Source organism: Caretta caretta, chromosome 3 (assembly GCF_965140235.1).
Source record: "Caretta caretta isolate rCarCar2 chromosome 3, rCarCar1.hap1, whole genome shotgun sequence".
Lineage (NCBI taxonomy): Eukaryota > Metazoa > Chordata > Testudines > Cheloniidae > Caretta > Caretta caretta.
This window is the reverse complement of record NC_134208.1, coordinates 174,318,243-174,335,451: the sequence shown is the minus strand read 5'-3', so window position 1 is coordinate 174,335,451 and position 17,209 is coordinate 174,318,243. Positions and strand designations below refer to the sequence as shown.

At 43.4% G+C, this 17,209-nt stretch overlaps 1 protein-coding gene across 1 annotated transcript in view; it reads left to right on the top strand.

The window, feature by feature from the left end:
- The window catches only part of LRPPRC (leucine rich pentatricopeptide repeat containing), a 168,360-nt gene that overhangs the window by 123,884 nt on the left and 27,267 nt on the right, over window positions 1-17,209 (top strand). The window contains exons 28-29 of the mRNA XM_048843005.2: window positions 14,687-14,829; window positions 14,954-15,047. Of these exons, the coding sequence (XP_048698962.2) occupies window positions 14,687-14,829; window positions 14,954-15,047 (237 nt within the window). The remainder of the gene's footprint in view (window positions 1-14,686; window positions 14,830-14,953; window positions 15,048-17,209) is intronic.

The window sequence follows — 17,209 nt, the reverse complement described above, 5'->3', positions numbered from 1 at the left end:
TTGTAGATGTTCTTGCCACATCTATTGTAAGATGTAGTATGTATAATTTCTTAATAATTTGCTCTGAAATAACAGATTTTCAGGAATGATTTATTTTAACATTGATTTTGCTGTTTAGTGCAGAAAACATTATCATTGCCAGAAATTATACCATATACTTTCAAAAATGCTACTCATTCTGGTTAGCTGGAAGCTTTGAATACCTGTTTTTCATGTTCTAGAGATTAGATACTGAACATTGTGTTTGTATCAGGACATTTAGAAAGTTAGTATTATAAAAATCAGCAAAAAACTTCAGGAAAGGTCAAGTAAAATCTGTTGGCATGGATATTTATCAAGAAACCTTTACAACACTTAGTTCTAATTGTGCAAGGGAAAACTTATCATTAAAGCCTGAAGTAGTATGACACATTGTTTAACAAATGTGCAGGTTGTTTTGTTTGTTTTTCCCCCAAGAATGTAAGCTACATGTTAACAATTCCATATACAAAGGAAGATTTAGCCCCGAGCAATCCACTGACTTCAAAACACAAACATATGAGAAGATAACCACAATATATCCTTTTATTGTTAGAACTAGAGATGGTGAGTTATTATTCAGATTAAGTAGTGCTCTTTCTGCAAACTATTAGAAAACGACCTTTTCACATTATATAGCAAGAAGGTAGGATGTTTCCTGCCCTGATTAAACTTCCTGCAAGCAGAAGAGATGAATAATACAACAAAAAATAGCTAAAAGCCTATTGTACATCTTTCCTCCATGCCTTTAATACCTTTCATTTTCTCAGCAGCCTCAAAAAGCTTTAAAACCAAGCTATATTTGTATCTCCATTCTGGCTTTATGAATACTGGTTCACCATAATAAAACAACTGGGCCTAAAATATAATCTTGCTTCAACAGGAGGTAGTCCTCCTACTTCCGAACAAGCAACCTGTTCCCTCCAACAGTTGCTTGGTCTGACAGCATGTCTGCTGAGAGGAGAAATCTAAACAGATATAATTTATCAAACTCTGCCACACAAATTCTTCAGTCTGCAAGAAAAGTCGCAACAAATTCCATCTACTCAAATCGATGGAAAAGGTTTGTAGTTCTCTGTCACCTTAAAAGACAAAAACCATGCACTTGCCAGCTTTCAACCATTTAAGACCAAGTATCAAAACTGTTTCACGCAGGAGTATGCTTGAGAGTTCTCATGGAAAACCTAGGCCATAATTCTGTATCTGCTTTCAAATTTTAAGAAGAGCTAAATTAGTAGCCCTCAATCTAATCTAAAATGTGATTTTGGGGATGAAAAACTAACCCATAACTATGTAGAACCAAGAGATGACAAAACTGTTAAAAGAAGATTTCTTAAATATCGATCTGAACTTCTGAAATAATCTAGCCCATAAAATTAATCTTCAGATTTTGACAATTTCAGATAACAAATGTGTTAACAAACATGTGGACAGGGGGGATCCAGTGGACAAAGTGTATTTAGATTTCCAGAAAGCCTTTGACAAGGTCCCTCACCAAAGGCTCTTATGTAAATTAAGTTGTCATGGGAGAAGAGGGAAGATCCTTTCATGGATTGAGAACTGGTTAAAAGACCGGGAACAAAGGGTAGGAATAAATGGTAAATTTTCAGAATGGAGAGGGATAACTATTGGTGTTCCCGAAGGGTCAGTTGTAGGACCAGTCCTATTCAACTTATTCATAAATGATCTGGAAAAAGGGGTAAACAGTGAGGTGGCAAAGTTTGCAGACGATACTAAACTGCCCAAGATAGTTAAGACCAAAGCAGACTGTGAAGAACTTGAAAAAGATCTCACAAAACTTAAGTGATTGGGCAACAAAATGGCAAATGAAATTTAATGTTAATAAATGTAAAATAATGCACATTGGGGAAAAAATAACCCCAAGTATACATACAATATGATGGCAACTAATTTAGCTACAACTAATCAGGAAAGAGATCTTGGAGTCATAGTAGATAGCTCTCTGAAGATGTCCATGCAGTGCACAGCAGCAGTCAAAAAAGCAAACAAGATGTTAGGAATCGTTGAAAAAGGGATAGAGAATAAGACGAAGAATATCTTATTGCCCTTATATAAATCCATGGTACACCCACATCTTGAATACTACTTACAGCTGTGGTCTCCTCATCTCAAAAAAGATATACTGGCATTAGAAAAGGTTCAGAGAAGGGCAAATAAAATGATTAGGGGTTTGGAACAGGTCCCATATGAGGAGAGATTAAAGAACCTAGGACTTTTCAGCTTGGAAAAAAGGAAACTAAGGGCGGATATGATAGAGGTATATAAAATCATGAGTGGTGTGGAGAAAGTGAATAAGGAAAAGTTATTTACTTGTTCCCATAATAGAAGAACTGGGGGCCACCAAATGAAAGTAATGGGCAGCAGGTTTAAAACAAATACAAGGAAGTTCTTCTTTACACAGCACACAGTCAAAGATGCTTTTGCCACTGAGTAATCCCTCTCGTGGTTCATAAGACTATATTGCCTTTATTGGGAGATAGACGTTGCTTGGAACCATGAGCTCACCAGAAGCTGACCCTGAAGAAGGAAGCTGTTCTAACTTGTGTTGCTCAAGCTGAGAGACCACAGAAAGTCCCTACAATCTAACATATTCAGTATACTTAGATTTGTTCATTATTTTGTGATACTGCTTTGTTTTTACTACATTGTTACAGAAATACACCTTGCCAATTAGGAGTAATCTTTGATTATTTATTTATTTATTTATTTTAACTTTAGGGTGAACAATTGCAAACTTAAGTAAAGATTATTTTATTTCTTGTGCTGCATAGTCCACTACCTCTAACGGGATCTGTCACTAAAAGCTGAACTATTTTTTATAATTTATTATCATTACACAAGATTGAGAATGCTCTCCTAGCTAAGTTTTCTAAAATAGAGCAGTCTGACTGTGAATCATGGTTGCTTCTGAGTTATTTTTGGAGCTGCAGGAGTGTATCCCTAATTTAGGTTGTAAGATAGTTTCCTTTTATAAACTCAGTTCGATCCTCTCTCACTTTCTGAAAAAAGAAAATCTACATTCCACCTGAAACTTATCTTCTGTAGTATCTAACCAAAGAAGAATTTGGGAATGTATCTCAAGAATAAAGAGACATTCTTTTTCAGATATGTCAGTGTGGATCCTGCATTAGGTGTGCATGCGCTTTCACGTGCACAGGACCGTAGTCTTTTTAATAGTAGTGTCCATTGGGCTGTGCCTAGGCTGCACATGTCCTTGTGCTCTGCTTCTCCTACCCTGGGGCACAAGGGCAGAGTAGCCACAATTGTTCCTCGGTTGCCTCTTACTGCCCATGGCAGTGAGATGAAACTAGTTGTGTTCATCTGCTGCCACTTGACTGTGATTATTCAAGTCAGATCAAAATCAATTTTCTCTATCCTTATTATATTTCTATTTTTTATGACTCTCAATTTGGAACTTTTTAAAAGGCCTTTTCGTTTCTTTTGGTGCACTGCACTCCTGTCCACAGCCAAAGGTCACAAAAAGGCTTCAGGGTTTAAGCCATCTTGCAACAGCTCAATCCCTCTCTCACTGATGGCAATAGCCGTGGTCTAGTCTGCCTCGTGGAGAGTAATATTCTGTATCGGTACACTGTGTGCTGATCATTCTCTACTCAGATGTGGAAGTTCTAGGGCACCTGCCTCAGGTTTTATATCCTGGAAAAATCCATGCGGTTACCTTTTATCCAGAAGAGGGGATCAATCTAAAAACACACCAGATCCTGTTCAAATCCTCCTCTTAGAACATCCTTACCAGTTGGCAGGTGACCCCAAAGACTGACATTGATAAGAAGTTGGCATTGGGAAGTTGACTCTGTCCCTGAAGACTAGTACTGCCTCTCCCCAGAAGCGAGGAAGATTGGCACAAAGAGGCAGACATGACCTCTTTGTGGGAGAACTAGACATCAGCCTTCCAGGGAGAAAACCACTCGGAGGCTAGCAATGCTGGATTGGCCTCAAGCTTTGTGCTTAAGAAAAAGGGCTTCGCACCAGCCTTGATGTTGGCTGCAGTGCTGGTGTTGATGTTGGCACCATCTACAGAATTGCTTATGGTACCTGATGTTTCTTTAATGGAGGAGTCTACCAAGGATGTCACTGGGGGATACAGAGACCTTTTTCAGCACTGGTGCATGCTTCCAGCCCAGCAGCAAGGTTCCCATATATGTCAGTTCTGCCCCTTGATGAGGTCTATTCATCATCTTTGTCACCAGGGTATACCTTCTCACTGATGTACAGCAGGGAGCCTTCTCCCCTGTGATCAGAATGGAACCCTACGGAGCAGACCAGAGGCAGCCCATCACATGGATAGCGATGAATTGGCCAACCCCAGCAAATCCAGCCATATCGGTATAGTGTGCCACTATGGCCCTACTGGAGTTATTAGGGTACACCATCTCACATCTCCATCTGTCTTCTCTGAGGGACAGACAGAGATGTGATACCTGACATTTCCATCACTGAGGAAGGACTCTTGGCACCGTCAGGCATTTCTGGTACAGAGGAGATCCACACCTCAACAGGACTCTCGGCACTGGTGCTGAGGAAGAAGCAGCGGAAGACTGGCTGGGCACTCACCAACTCCAAGGTCTGCCACTCACAGGGAAGCCAGGAGAGTGCGACCTGTGCCGAGCCAATCAGATTCAACAGCTGCCGCCATAGTACCATTGCCTCAGGCTGTGGGAAGGGACCCATTGAGTCTGTTACCGTTGGACTCTCCACCAAGGGAGAGCCATTGGGATACAGCCTTGGCACTACCATCTACACAAGAGACATTTGAGACAGCAGGGGAGCTACTATCATTCTTGGTATCGCCATCCCCAGGTGCAAACTGGCACTGAAGGCAAAAGCTCCTGCAGCACCAAGGCCTCCGGTGCTATCGAAAGGGAAACCAGTGATGATGGTCGCAGAGTCAGTCGCCTTCCTCCTGGCAGCGCTGTCCGGCACTGGTAGGTACTGCTCCGTGGTGGTCACCAAGAAGCGACTCCTCTCAGTTGATGCATCATGCATCCGATGAAGTGAGCTGTAGCTCACGAAAGCTCATGCTCAAATAAATTGGTTAGTCTCTAAGATGCCACAAGTACTCCTTTTCTTTTTCCTCTCAGTTAGACTCCAAGGCAGAGTCTTCTGCTTCCTACAGGAGCCGGCATTGATCCGACCGCTGTTACCCAATGGCTGACATAAACCAAGGGTTCCTGCCAATGGCTTGGCCAGCACAGTGGTAAATGCCAGTGCAGTGGCCCTTTTAGACCCCCTGGACATTTCAACCAGTCCAGGAGTCACAGTCGAGGAGATCGTACTCTGTTGTTTCGGCGTGTAGAGCTCCCCCACCACCTTCTTCAGTGCAGAAACCTCGAGTTGGTACCAAGCCTAGCACCAATCCCCATGACCTGGTACTGCAGGATCCTTCCAGGGCCGAGGGAGAAGAACAAGGCCCTGTACGCATGCAGGCATCTTCATCTTCCTCACCTGATGAGACTGTAGCAGGGACATCGGTTGCACCCTTTGAGGACGATTACAGGGCTCACCAAGAGCTTCTCAGAAGTGTTGCTCAAAGCCTGGGGGTTCAGGAAAAGGAAATATCTGAATCCTCTCACACCTTGGTGAACATCTTGACCTCTTCTGGTCCGTCACGAGTGACATTTCCTCTGAACAATGCCCTTCTAGAACCCATTAAGGCTCTCTGGCAGTTTCTAGCCTTGCTACAACTCTCCTCAAAGAGGATGGAGAAAGAGTACTTTGTTCCTAAAAAAGGGTTTGAATTTTTATATACCGATCCTCTGCCAGGGTTGCTAGTGGTGTCAGTGGCCAACAAACGGAAGAGACAAGGACAGCAAGGACTCCCCCTGCGTCCCCAAGCCAAAAATGCCAAAAAGTTGGTTCTCTTTGGCAGGAAGGTATATTGTATCAGGGGAGGCGGGCCCCAACTCCAGATCATCAACCAACAGGTGCCTCTGAGCTGCTACAACTTCAACTCTTGGGGCATGATGTCCAGATTCAAAGAGTTGTTGCCACAGGTGTCCAGGGTCAAATTCTCAGCTCTAGTCAAGGAAGGGAGAGCGGTGGCAAAAGCATCCTTCGGACAGCCTTTGACGTAGCAGACTCTGCTGGTCAAATCATGGCTTCCACTGCAATCATGAGAAGAAATGCATGGCCTCAGGCCTCCCCTACGAGGTCCAGCAGACTATCCAGGACCTCCCTTTTGAGGACACATTGCTCTTTTCAGAGCAAATAGATTCAAAGCTCCACAGCTGGAATGATTCTAGAGCAGTGGCAGGCAACCTGCAGTCCACGGCCCGCACGTGGCCCGCCAGTGGATTATCCTGACGGGCTGCATGTAGCCCACAGGTTGCTCACTGCTGCTCTAGGGCCACTCTAAAATCCCTTCGGTTGCACATCCCGGCTTCTATAAGGAAACATTCTAAGCCCCAGCCATGGCCCTGTTTCTACCAGCCTCAGTCAAGGTAGGACTACAGTAAGAGGCGGGGCTGTAAGAAGAGGCCTCATACCCAGTCCTCGTCAGCCCCAGGCCTGGCCATGCCAGACAACCGTCTGGGTCTAAACAAACCTTTTGAGCGTACATTTGAAGATGGCATACCAGGCCAGTGTCTGGATCCACCTTCCCCAATTAATGTGGACTAGATATTACACTTCTGTCAAACATGGGCCCATACCACCTCAGACAGCCGGTGCTACACACAATAGGACTGGGATACACCCTGCAATTCAGTTCTTCTCCTGCTCCCTCCCCCCCCCCCCCCCCCCCCCGCACCTCCCGGGACCCTTCACACAAGCAACTTCTAATCAAGGAGGTGCAAACACTTCTGCAAGTGGGAGCAGTAGAGGAGGTTCCTCCAGAGCTAGGGGGCAGAGGTTCTTCTACTGCTATTGCCTAATCCCAAAGGCCAATGGTGGTCTGAGACCCTTCCTGGACCTGTGAAACCTTAACAAATGCATGAAGAAGCTGAAGTTCCGCATGGTCTCCTTGGCCTCCGTTGTCCCCTCCCGGGTTCCAGGGGAATGGTATGCCACCCTTGCCTTGAAGGACGCTTACTTTCATATCTCAATATCCCAGGGTCACAAGAAATTCCTCTTGATTCATTGTGAGCCAGGTACACTACCAGTTTACCCTGTTCCCATTCACCCTGTCAGCAGCCCCTTGGATATTTACAAAGTGCATGGCAGTTGTCGCAGCCTTCTTGAGGAAGCAAAGGGATAGATTTACCCTTACCTCAATGACTGGCTGATCAAGGGTCGGATCAAGGCCCAGGTGCAGGCAAATGTAAGTTTAATACTGTCAACCTTCAAGAAGTTAGGCCTGTTGATAAACATTCAGAAATCAACACTCTCTCCAGTTCAAAGATTAAAATTTATAGGGGCCGTCCTTGACTCCGTCCAAGCCAGAGCCTTCCCTCCGAAGACCCAGTTCCAGGCCCTAGGTATGTTCACAGAGAGCCTCAGAAATCACCCCACCACCATAGCAAGAAACTGCACATATGGCCTCATGCACTTATGTGGTACAGCATGCAAGAGTACGACTCAGACCTCTCCAGACTTAGCTAGCGTCAGTGTACAGGCCAGGATCGCTTGGACATGGTTGTCACTCTTCCCCCTTCGGTGATCGCCACTATCCTTTGATGGTTGGACTTGAGGACAGTAGGTGCAGGTGTCCCATTCTCAAGACCACATCTGTCAATATCTGTAGTCTCCAACTGCACCTGCACTGGGTTGGGTGGCTCATCTGGAGGTACTCAGAACCCAGGGCCTCTGGTCCCAGGCGGAGCTCTTGCTACACATCAATGTGAGGGAACTCAGAGCAGTGCGCCTTGCCCGCCAAGCGTACCGGCTCCATCTGGAAGGCAAGTTTGAGCTGGTACGTGCAGACCACACAACAGCAATGTTCTATATAAACAGACAGGGTGCAGTGCATTCCTCTTACCTATACCGTGAAGCTCTTCACCTGTGGGAATTCTGCATAACCCACTCAATCCACCTTGAAGACTGCTATCTTCCAGGGGCTCAGAACTAATTAGCTGATTGTCTCAGCAGATCCTTCTCCAGTCACAAGTGGTCCATTTGCCCAAATATTGTGAAGGACATTTTCCAGAGATGGGGAGCTCCCCAGATAGACCTGTTCGCGACGAGGCACAACAGGAAGAGTGTGCAATTCTGCTCCTTCCTGAATCACAGCCCAGGCTCACTCACGGATGTGTTTCTTCTCCCTTAGAAGGACCATCTCATTTATGCATTCCCTCCCATTCTGCTTATACACAAGGTCCTGCTGAAGGTCAGAAGGGGAAGTATCAAGCCTGATCATGATTGCCATAGCCTGGTCATGTCAACAATGGTTCACCACCCTTGTGTTCCCACCGAGAGGTCCAGCAGTCAGCCTGCCTCCATTTCCAGATCTGAACTCCCAGGACCACGGCCGCCTACATCATCCGAACCTCGAGTCCCTTCATCTCATGGCCTAGAAGTTCCATGGCTGAACTCCTTGGAGCTAGCATGCTCCAGACCGGTCCTTTCAGGGAGCAGGAAGCAATTCACTGGAGCTGGCAAAGTGGAAAAGGTTCTCAATCAGGTCAGCACAAAGATGTGTTTCACCTATGCCGTCATTATTCATTCTGGACTGCTTACTTCATCTGAAGCAGCAAGAGCTATCTGTGTCATCGATTATAGTCTAATTGCTGCGATTTTGGTGTTTCACCCATGGGTAAATGGCCAGTCCGTCTTTGCAGACTTGATCTATAGTCATTTCCTCAAAGGCCTGAACAGCCCTTATCTCCAAGTATGACAACCAGTCTCACCTTGGGATCTAAACCTGGTATTATCCAGGTTCCTGGGTCCCCCATTTGAACCCTTGGCAACATGCTCTCTCCTCTGCTTCTCCTGGAAGATGGCCTTTCTGGTGGCTATTACTTCATCTAGAAGGGCCTCAGAGAATAGGTCCCTTACTTCAGAATCTCTTTACACAGTATTTTTTAAGGACAAGGTCCAGCTGTGCCCTCACACAACCTTCTTCCCGAAGGTGGTTTCATAATTCCATCGTAACTACGGCATTTTCCTGCCAATCTTCTATCCGAAATCACATGCCAATAGCCAGGAACAGACTTCACTCACTAGATGTCAGACATGCACTTGCCTTCTAATAGGACTAAATCATTTCGGAAAATTATTCAACTTTTTGTGGTGGTGGCAGACGATGAAAGGTCTTCCAGTATCAGCCCAGAGAATCTCATCATGGATCACTTCTTGTATCCACACATGCCACGACCTAGTGAATGTCCCTGCCCCGGCCCTAATGGCACATTCCACAAGGGCACAAGCATCTTCAGCTATGTTCCTGGCACAGGTCTCAATCCAGGACATCTGTAGAGCGGCAACACTCCTTCGGTTCACACTTTTGCATCGCACTATGACATCATTCAGCAGGCTAGAGACAATGCTGGACTTGGCAGAGCTGTGCTACAGTCTGCTAGTTAATCTCCAAACCCTTCTCCTACATCTGCTTGGGAGTCATTTACATTGGAATAGGCATGAGCAAGCACTCGAAAAAGAAAAACGGTTACTAACCTTCCGTAATTGTTGTTCTTTGAGATGTGTTTCTCATGTCCATTCCAAACCCCTTCTCTCCCCTCGCCCCCCCACCTCTCTATCGGAGTTAGCTGGCAAGAAGGAACTGAGGGGGCGTTAGGGCCCTATGTACTGGCTCTATGAAGACGCGACTCCAGGAAGCACCAGAGCCGACCTGACAGATACCACTGAGGGAAAACTTTCCGGTGGCAGTGCACGTGCCATATGCACACCTATGTTGGAATGGACATAAGCAAAACATCTCAAAGAACAACAGTTATGGAAGGTTAGTAACTGTTTTTTTCTGGGATTGGTTCCATCTTGTATCTAACAGCACTGCTGCTGTTGTGAGGAAAAGGTTATTCTTATAGCTGCAGAAATCCTTCTGTTCAAGGTAAGTTTTTTGCTTTCCACAATTCCTGGGAAATAGTTTCCCCATCATTTCGTTCTAGCCCTCAGCACTCTTTTGGAAGGTTGTTGAATGCATGGGCATTCCTAGCACTCTGGGGTCCTAGTCCAGTAAATGGAGCATGCACACCAATTGTAGCCTGTTCATTTCATACCTCAAAAGTGCCAAAGCCTTAGGGCCACAAAGCTGCTGCAGGCAAGATGTTAAAATCCTGCACCAGTTGGCATCTTAGGCATCTGCAAAACTATTCACAAAAGTCCCTGGGGGCATTGGGGAAAAAGTATACAAGTCTCATCTGAGGCATATTTGTTAAGTAAGTTTCTGTTCCCCTCCAGAGTCATCCTCAGTTTATAAAGTTCTTGTTTTATTGGGGGAGGAGGGCAAGACTTTAAATGCCTGCCTATTTTTCTACTTTTACAATAACTAAGCTCTTCTTATCATTTCCCCCCCCCCCTCCCATTTCTGTGATTTACTAATCACTACTTCCCATTAGTGGTGAATGAGGGGAGAAGCTGCTAACAAAGAAATTATCAGGTAAGAAATTTCTCCTTCTGTTAACAGCTTCTCACCTCATTCAACCTACCCTAGTAGTCTGGTAAATGATCAGAATACAAATTGATGTTTTTCTCTAAAGGGAGACTTGGGTATAACTGTCTTAAGGTTAATTAATATATTAATGCTAATAATTGGTTGCTGGAGTGTTTTTAAAGCTTTGGAAAAACTGTTCTGGTGGCCTAAGATGAAGAGCAGGGCTTAGTTCTGGAGCCTCTTGCAACAACATTGGACTGCCTCCAAATTACATAGGTAGGGGACACTAACTTGTTAGTGATGAAGGAGGAGAGAAGCTGCTAGTAGACAATTATAAGGTAAGAAATTCCTCATTCATTCAGTTCCATCACGGTCCACCTTGCAGAAATCTACATATGTTCCACCTGTTCAGTCTTGTTCAGTCTTCTCACATCCCACGGCATCTAGATTCCCGAAAGGATTATTGCATACTTGCCCACCTATCAATCCTCCTATAACTTTCTTTCAAGCCACTTTCAGAATGGCGCTTGCACTATCTTACCCTCAAGGTGGGTTGTCTTAGTCATCATCACATAGGCTATAAGGGTCAGTTATCTCCAAGCTCTAACTCCCTCCCTCGCCATCCAGTATTCCACAGAGATAGGGTGGTGTTGAGACCTTATCTGAAGTTTATTCCTAAAGTGGTCTTGAAATTTCATTGAACCAGTCCATCAGTTTATTCCTGTTCTTCCCTAAACCTTGTTCTGTTCCAGAGAAGAAAAACTCCATACTCTGAATGTTTCAGGAGCCTTATTATACTACATTGATAGTTTGAAGGGCTTTAGTCTGTCATCTTGGGTACGTCTACACTGCCCGCCGGATCGGCAGGTAGTGATCGCTCTATCGGGGATCGATTTATCATGTCTAGTGTAGACGAGATAAGTCGATCCCCGATCGCTCTGCTGTCGACTCCTGTACTCCACCGCAGCAAGAGGCAGAAATGGAGTCAACGGGGGAGCGGCAGCAGTCGACCCCGCACTGTGAGGATGCAAGGTAAGTTGACCTAAGATACGCCAACTTCAGCTACACTATTCTCGTAGCTGAAGTTGCATAGCTTAGGTTGATCTCCCCGCTTCCCCCCAGTGTAGACCAGGCCCGTGTCTCTTCATGGCTATTGTCATAAATATAAAGGGAAGGGTAATCACCTTTAAAATACCTCCAGGCCAGAGGAAAAATCCTTTCACCTGTAAAGGGTTAAGAAGCTAAAGGTAACCTCGCTGGTACCTGACCAAAATGACCAATGAGGAGACAAGATACTTTCAAAAGCTGGGAGGAGTGAGAAAAACAAAGGGTCTGTGTCTGTGTGATGCTTTGGCCGGGGACAGAACAGGAATGAAGTCTTAGAATTTAGTAAGTAATCTAGCTAGGTATGCGTTAGATTATGATTTCTTTAAATGGCTGAGAAAATAGCTGTGCTGAATAGAATGAATATTCCTGTCTGTGTGTCTTTTTTGTAACTTAAGGTTTTGCCTAGAGGGATTCTCTATGTTTTGAATCTAATTACCCTGTAAGGTATTTACCATCCTGATTTTACAGAGGTGATTCTTTTTTACTTCTATTAAAAGTCTTCTTGTAAGAAAACTGAATGCTTTTTCATTGTTCTAAGATCCAAGGGTTTGGGTCTGTGGTCACCTATGCAAATTGGTGAGGATTTTTACCAAACCTTCCCCAGAAAGTGGGGTGCAAGGGTTGGGAGGATTTTGGGGGGAAAGACGTTTCCAAACAACGTTTTCTCAGGAACCCAGATAAAGTTTGGTGGTGGCAGTGGAAGTCCAAGGGCAAAGGGTAAGGTAGTTTGTACCTTGGGGAAGTTTTAACCTAAGCTGGTAAAAGTAAGCTTCGGAGGTTTTCATGCACGTCCCCACATCTGTACCCTAGAGTTCCGAGTGGGGAAGGAACCTTGACAGCTATCTTTGGTACTTCGAAGGGGTAAGCCCTCTCCTCTCCTTTGAGAGGATATTAAAACAGATCATGCCATGCATATTGGTCTGCTACCAAATGGCTGATGTATCTTTCCTTCCACAAGTTAAGGTTTACTCCACTGGAGCGCAAGCTACGGCCACTCTGCTTTAGGAACGTACCCATATCTGGAAACTGTAGCCTCTTGACTTTCTTTAAGTATTACGCCCTTGATCTAATTGAAAGGTCAAATGCCAATTTCAGAAGAGCAATATTGCAATCGTTGTGTTAAAGCAAGACTCTTCAATCCCACCTTCCAGATTGGACACTAATCAGTCACCTAGAGTGAGATCCACACTGACCCATACTCAAGAAAGAACATTACATACCTTACAATAACTGAGGTTCTTTGAGATGTTGTTGTCAGTGTGGATTCCATGACCCTGTCTCCATCCCTACTTTTCAGAGTCCTCCACATCTAGGATTCTGCATTAGCTAGTGAACTGTGGCTTCCGTGCTATTTTATGCCCTCACCGGGGGCAAACAGTATGACAGGACTTTCACAGTGCAGGCACAGCCCAACATACTGCTATACCAGTTTCCCACACTTGAGGCACATGCGTACCTAAAGTGGGATTCACGTGCTGCTGACCGCACCCTGAAGAACCACAGTTCATATATGGATAATTAACTTGGTTTTGGTTTTTTAAGATGTGGGATTTAGAAAAAAGGGATTTTTTTCCATTTGAAAGCATGTGCTAACATTTTTGTACAGTCATTCACTGTCACGAATGAGAGCAATTGCACAGAACTATAAGTTGGGTCGAAAATTTTGGATTTGTTCCTTTTTGAAAATTTGAACCTCTGAGAGTTGCTTTGGGTCTCTACAGATATGCATGTCTTCTTAAAAAGCTCTTAATTTACTGGCATAGCAGCTTCCAAGCTTCTAAATTCCTTTGGGGCAACCTCAGCGAGACCTCAAGGAGCTTAGAAGTTCCTTTGAGAGAGTTTAAAAGTTATCTGAACAAAGTTGTTTTTTATGGAATCTGCACCAAATTTTAAATATAGCAAATTCTTCAGAGAAGTGTTTGTCAGATAGTCTTCAGAGAAATTATTAGCACCTCAGATTTTGTAGTGGAGATTAAAGGAAAAACATCAATGTAAAAATCACACTTTTGTCAGAACATATTTTACATACTGTTGTTTCTTTTTGGTTTGCTTACTTTATGCACTTAATAACTTTTTGTGTAGTCAGCTTGTGTTCCTGTGTATACTCACAGTTTTCAATATTTTCTGTGTGTTGCAACAGTGAAAAGGAACATTTTTTAATATGGGGGAAAGCGATTTAAAAAGTTACAAAAACTGGTGCAGGGTCTCAGAAGCTCATGAAACACTTGCATTTATATCAACATAATTATCCAACCTTGGATGTGACATTTCCAGACAAGTCTTTTAAGAGTTATTTTGGGAACTATATTCTGTAAACAAAAAGGAGCTGAATGTGGAAGTTCAAAAATTATTAGAAGTCAAGTCATTTTATGTCAATATTTGCATTAAAGAGAAATAGCAAGTTCTTGGTTCCTAACCTTTTGTCACTTGTGAAGTTTCCCAGTGTTTCATGGCTAAAGTCCAAGTCCCTTGTTCTTCAGACACTTAGGGCAGGTCTACACCATGGAGGAAAGTCGATCTAAGCTACGCAATTTGAGTTATGTTGGTAGCGCAACTCAAGTTGACATAGCTTAGATCTACTTACCACGGGGTCGACACTACACTATGTCGATGGCAGACGCTCTCCTGTCAACACCCCTTACTCTTCTCGTTCCATTGGCGTACCAGAGTCAATGGGAGAGCGATCTGCAGTTGATTTAGCGGGTCTTCACTAGACCCGCTAAATTGACCCCTGGTGGATCAATCATCGCAGTGTCGATCCACTGGTAAGTGGAGACAAGTCCTTAACCACATTACAAACATGAAGTCAGTGGGACTACTTGCATGTGTAAAGTTAGGCATGCACATAAGCATCTTCATACACTGATGACACAAATTGATTTATTTTTTTTAATGTGGGTGCTTATAAAAATAACAACTATCTTATATATTTAATTTTTGATTTCGCTTTCTTTTTCATTATACAGCTTTTCACTGAAAATGTAGGATTAGTATCTGGATATGTATTACATGTGAAGACTGAATCTTGTCTTTCAGAGATCAGTAATGACTGGCAAAAAGCTGATGCAACTTGGACTAAAATGCAGGAAGAAAATGTTATTCCTCGTGAGAGAACTTTAAGGTTATTGGCTGATACTCTTAAGAACAATGGTCAAGAAGTACCATTTGATGTGCCTGAGGTAATTTGGGTTTAACTTTACATACAAGTGCAACATGTTTGTTCCTTTTGTTTGAATCATACTTTTTTTTTCATGTCTCTTCATGGTGTATGTTTTTTATTAAACCATTTACTTTGTTTTAAAGATTTGGTATGAAGACCGTGTAGAATCAACTCCTGTTTCAGAAAATAACCCTGAGAAGAAAGTGTTGATGCTCTGCAAGAAGGGCAGTGTCCAAGGTAAACTGAAAACACGTTTTTAATTTTCTTTTGCTTTTAAAAAGCAAGGTTCTATTAATCAACAAAAGTAACCAATACTCTCAAAAACCTAATGCAATACTAGAGTCTAGAATCCAGGGTTTAAAATTGCAGTAGTAGTTTTGGAATCTCTTCCAGGCAAGTGTGTGATGAGTGCAGCATCCAGTTCTGCAGCATCCTTTGTGTAACTTTCATTTCGGAGTTATTTTGTCAGATTGTATTGATTGAATATCCAGGGATGATAATTTATGTTGAGAACAGTGTTAAAGACCACTGTGAGGCCACACAGCACTGATAGCTGTCCAAACATCTAGGCTTATTTAAAAAGAAAAAGTATAGGACAGGAGAATTTATCAGTAACCAGTTGAACATGTTGTATTGTTATATACAGGTTGTTCATTTTCATATATTCTATATCTAATCCTTGGATGCAGAAGCAATGAAATATCAAGTATGAGTAGGGAGGCAGTATTATTTGTGTATACAGCATTGGTGAGGCCATTACTGGACTACGGTGTCCATTTCTGGTGTTAACACTTTGAAAAAAATATTGATAAATTGGAAAGGGCTCAAAAGAACAAGAATCATTTGAGATCTGGAAAACATGCCTTACAGTCAGAGATATAAAGAGCAGAGTCTATTTAGTTTATCCAAGAGAAGGTTAAAAGATTTGATCATGGTGTACAAGTACCTACTTGAGGAAGAGATTTATAGTTGACAACTCTTCCATATAGCAGCAAAAAGCATAATGAGATGCAGTGGTTTGAACCTGAATCTAGACAAATTCAGACTAGAAAATAAGGTGCAGGTTTTTAACATTGAGAGTAACTAGAAGAACTTTGGATGTCCCAGGGACATTTTTGAATCTCCACCACTTAAGCCTGTAAATCAATTTGAGATGTCTTTTTAAAAGATATGTTATAGTTAGGTCCCTACCACATTCATGGTCCAGTTGGGTCAATTTCAGAGTTATAGTATTTTTAAAATCATAAATTTCATGATTTCATCTATTTAAACCTGAAATTTCACTGTGTTGTAACTGTAGGGGTCCTGACCCAAAAGGCGGGGTTGGGGTTGATGGTGTTGCAACGTTATTGTAGGGGGGGGTCACAGTATTCCCACCCTTACTTCTATGCTACTACTGCTGGCAGTGCTGTCTTCTGGGCTGCGCAGCTGGAGAGCAGTGGCTGCTGGCTGGGAGCCCAGGTCTGAAGGCTGCCGCCAGCAGCAGTACAGAAGGATGGAATGGTATGGTATTGCTACCCTTCTGCACTGCTGTCTTCAGAGCTGGGCCCTCTTCGGCCAAGCAGCTACTGGTCTTAGGCTGCCCAGCTCTGAAGGCAACTGCGCAGAAGTAAAGATGGCATGATATGGTATTGCCGCCCTTACTTCTGTGCTGCTGCTGGCGGGGCACTGCCTTCAGAGCTGGGTGCCTGGCCAGCAACCACCACTCTCCAGCCAGCCCAGGGTGGCAATACCGCAACCCCCGCTACAATAACCTTGCTACCCTCCCATGACTCCCTTTTGGGTCAGAACCCCAGATTGAAAAACGCTGGTGAAGTCTCTATAGTCTAGTACACAAAAGACCAAATTTCATGGTCTGTGACATGTTTTTCACAGCCGTGAATTTGGTAGGGCCCTAGCTATAGTTCAAACAGTAATTGTGGACTTAATGCAGAAGTTAATAGGTGAGATTCTTTGGCCTATGTTATGCTGGAGATTGGACTAGATTATCACAATGATCCCTTCTGGCCTGAATTAAAATCAATGCATGATACAAAGTTAAGAAATCTCTCTTACTTTAAAGGTAGACAACATATAGGCAGTTTTTTGGAATTTTAGTTAATCTGAGGCTGAGCACTTTTCTTATCTGTATCCAACAATGAATTTTAGTTTATCGGTGCACACTGAGAATGGATGTGCATTTTTGTTATAAAGCATTGTGGAAGGTGAAGCATGCCAAGTGGTCATTTATACCCAGTCATTTTGGACTTCCACTTCCCTAGTTCTGAGGGCATTTCTTCTACAGCACTCACTACCTGGAAGACATCATCATCATCATTATTATTTTTGTATTTACGTAAAGCTTCTAAATTCAGCATTCCCCTACGGTGCTCGTTGCTTTGCAGGATCAGATACTTAAG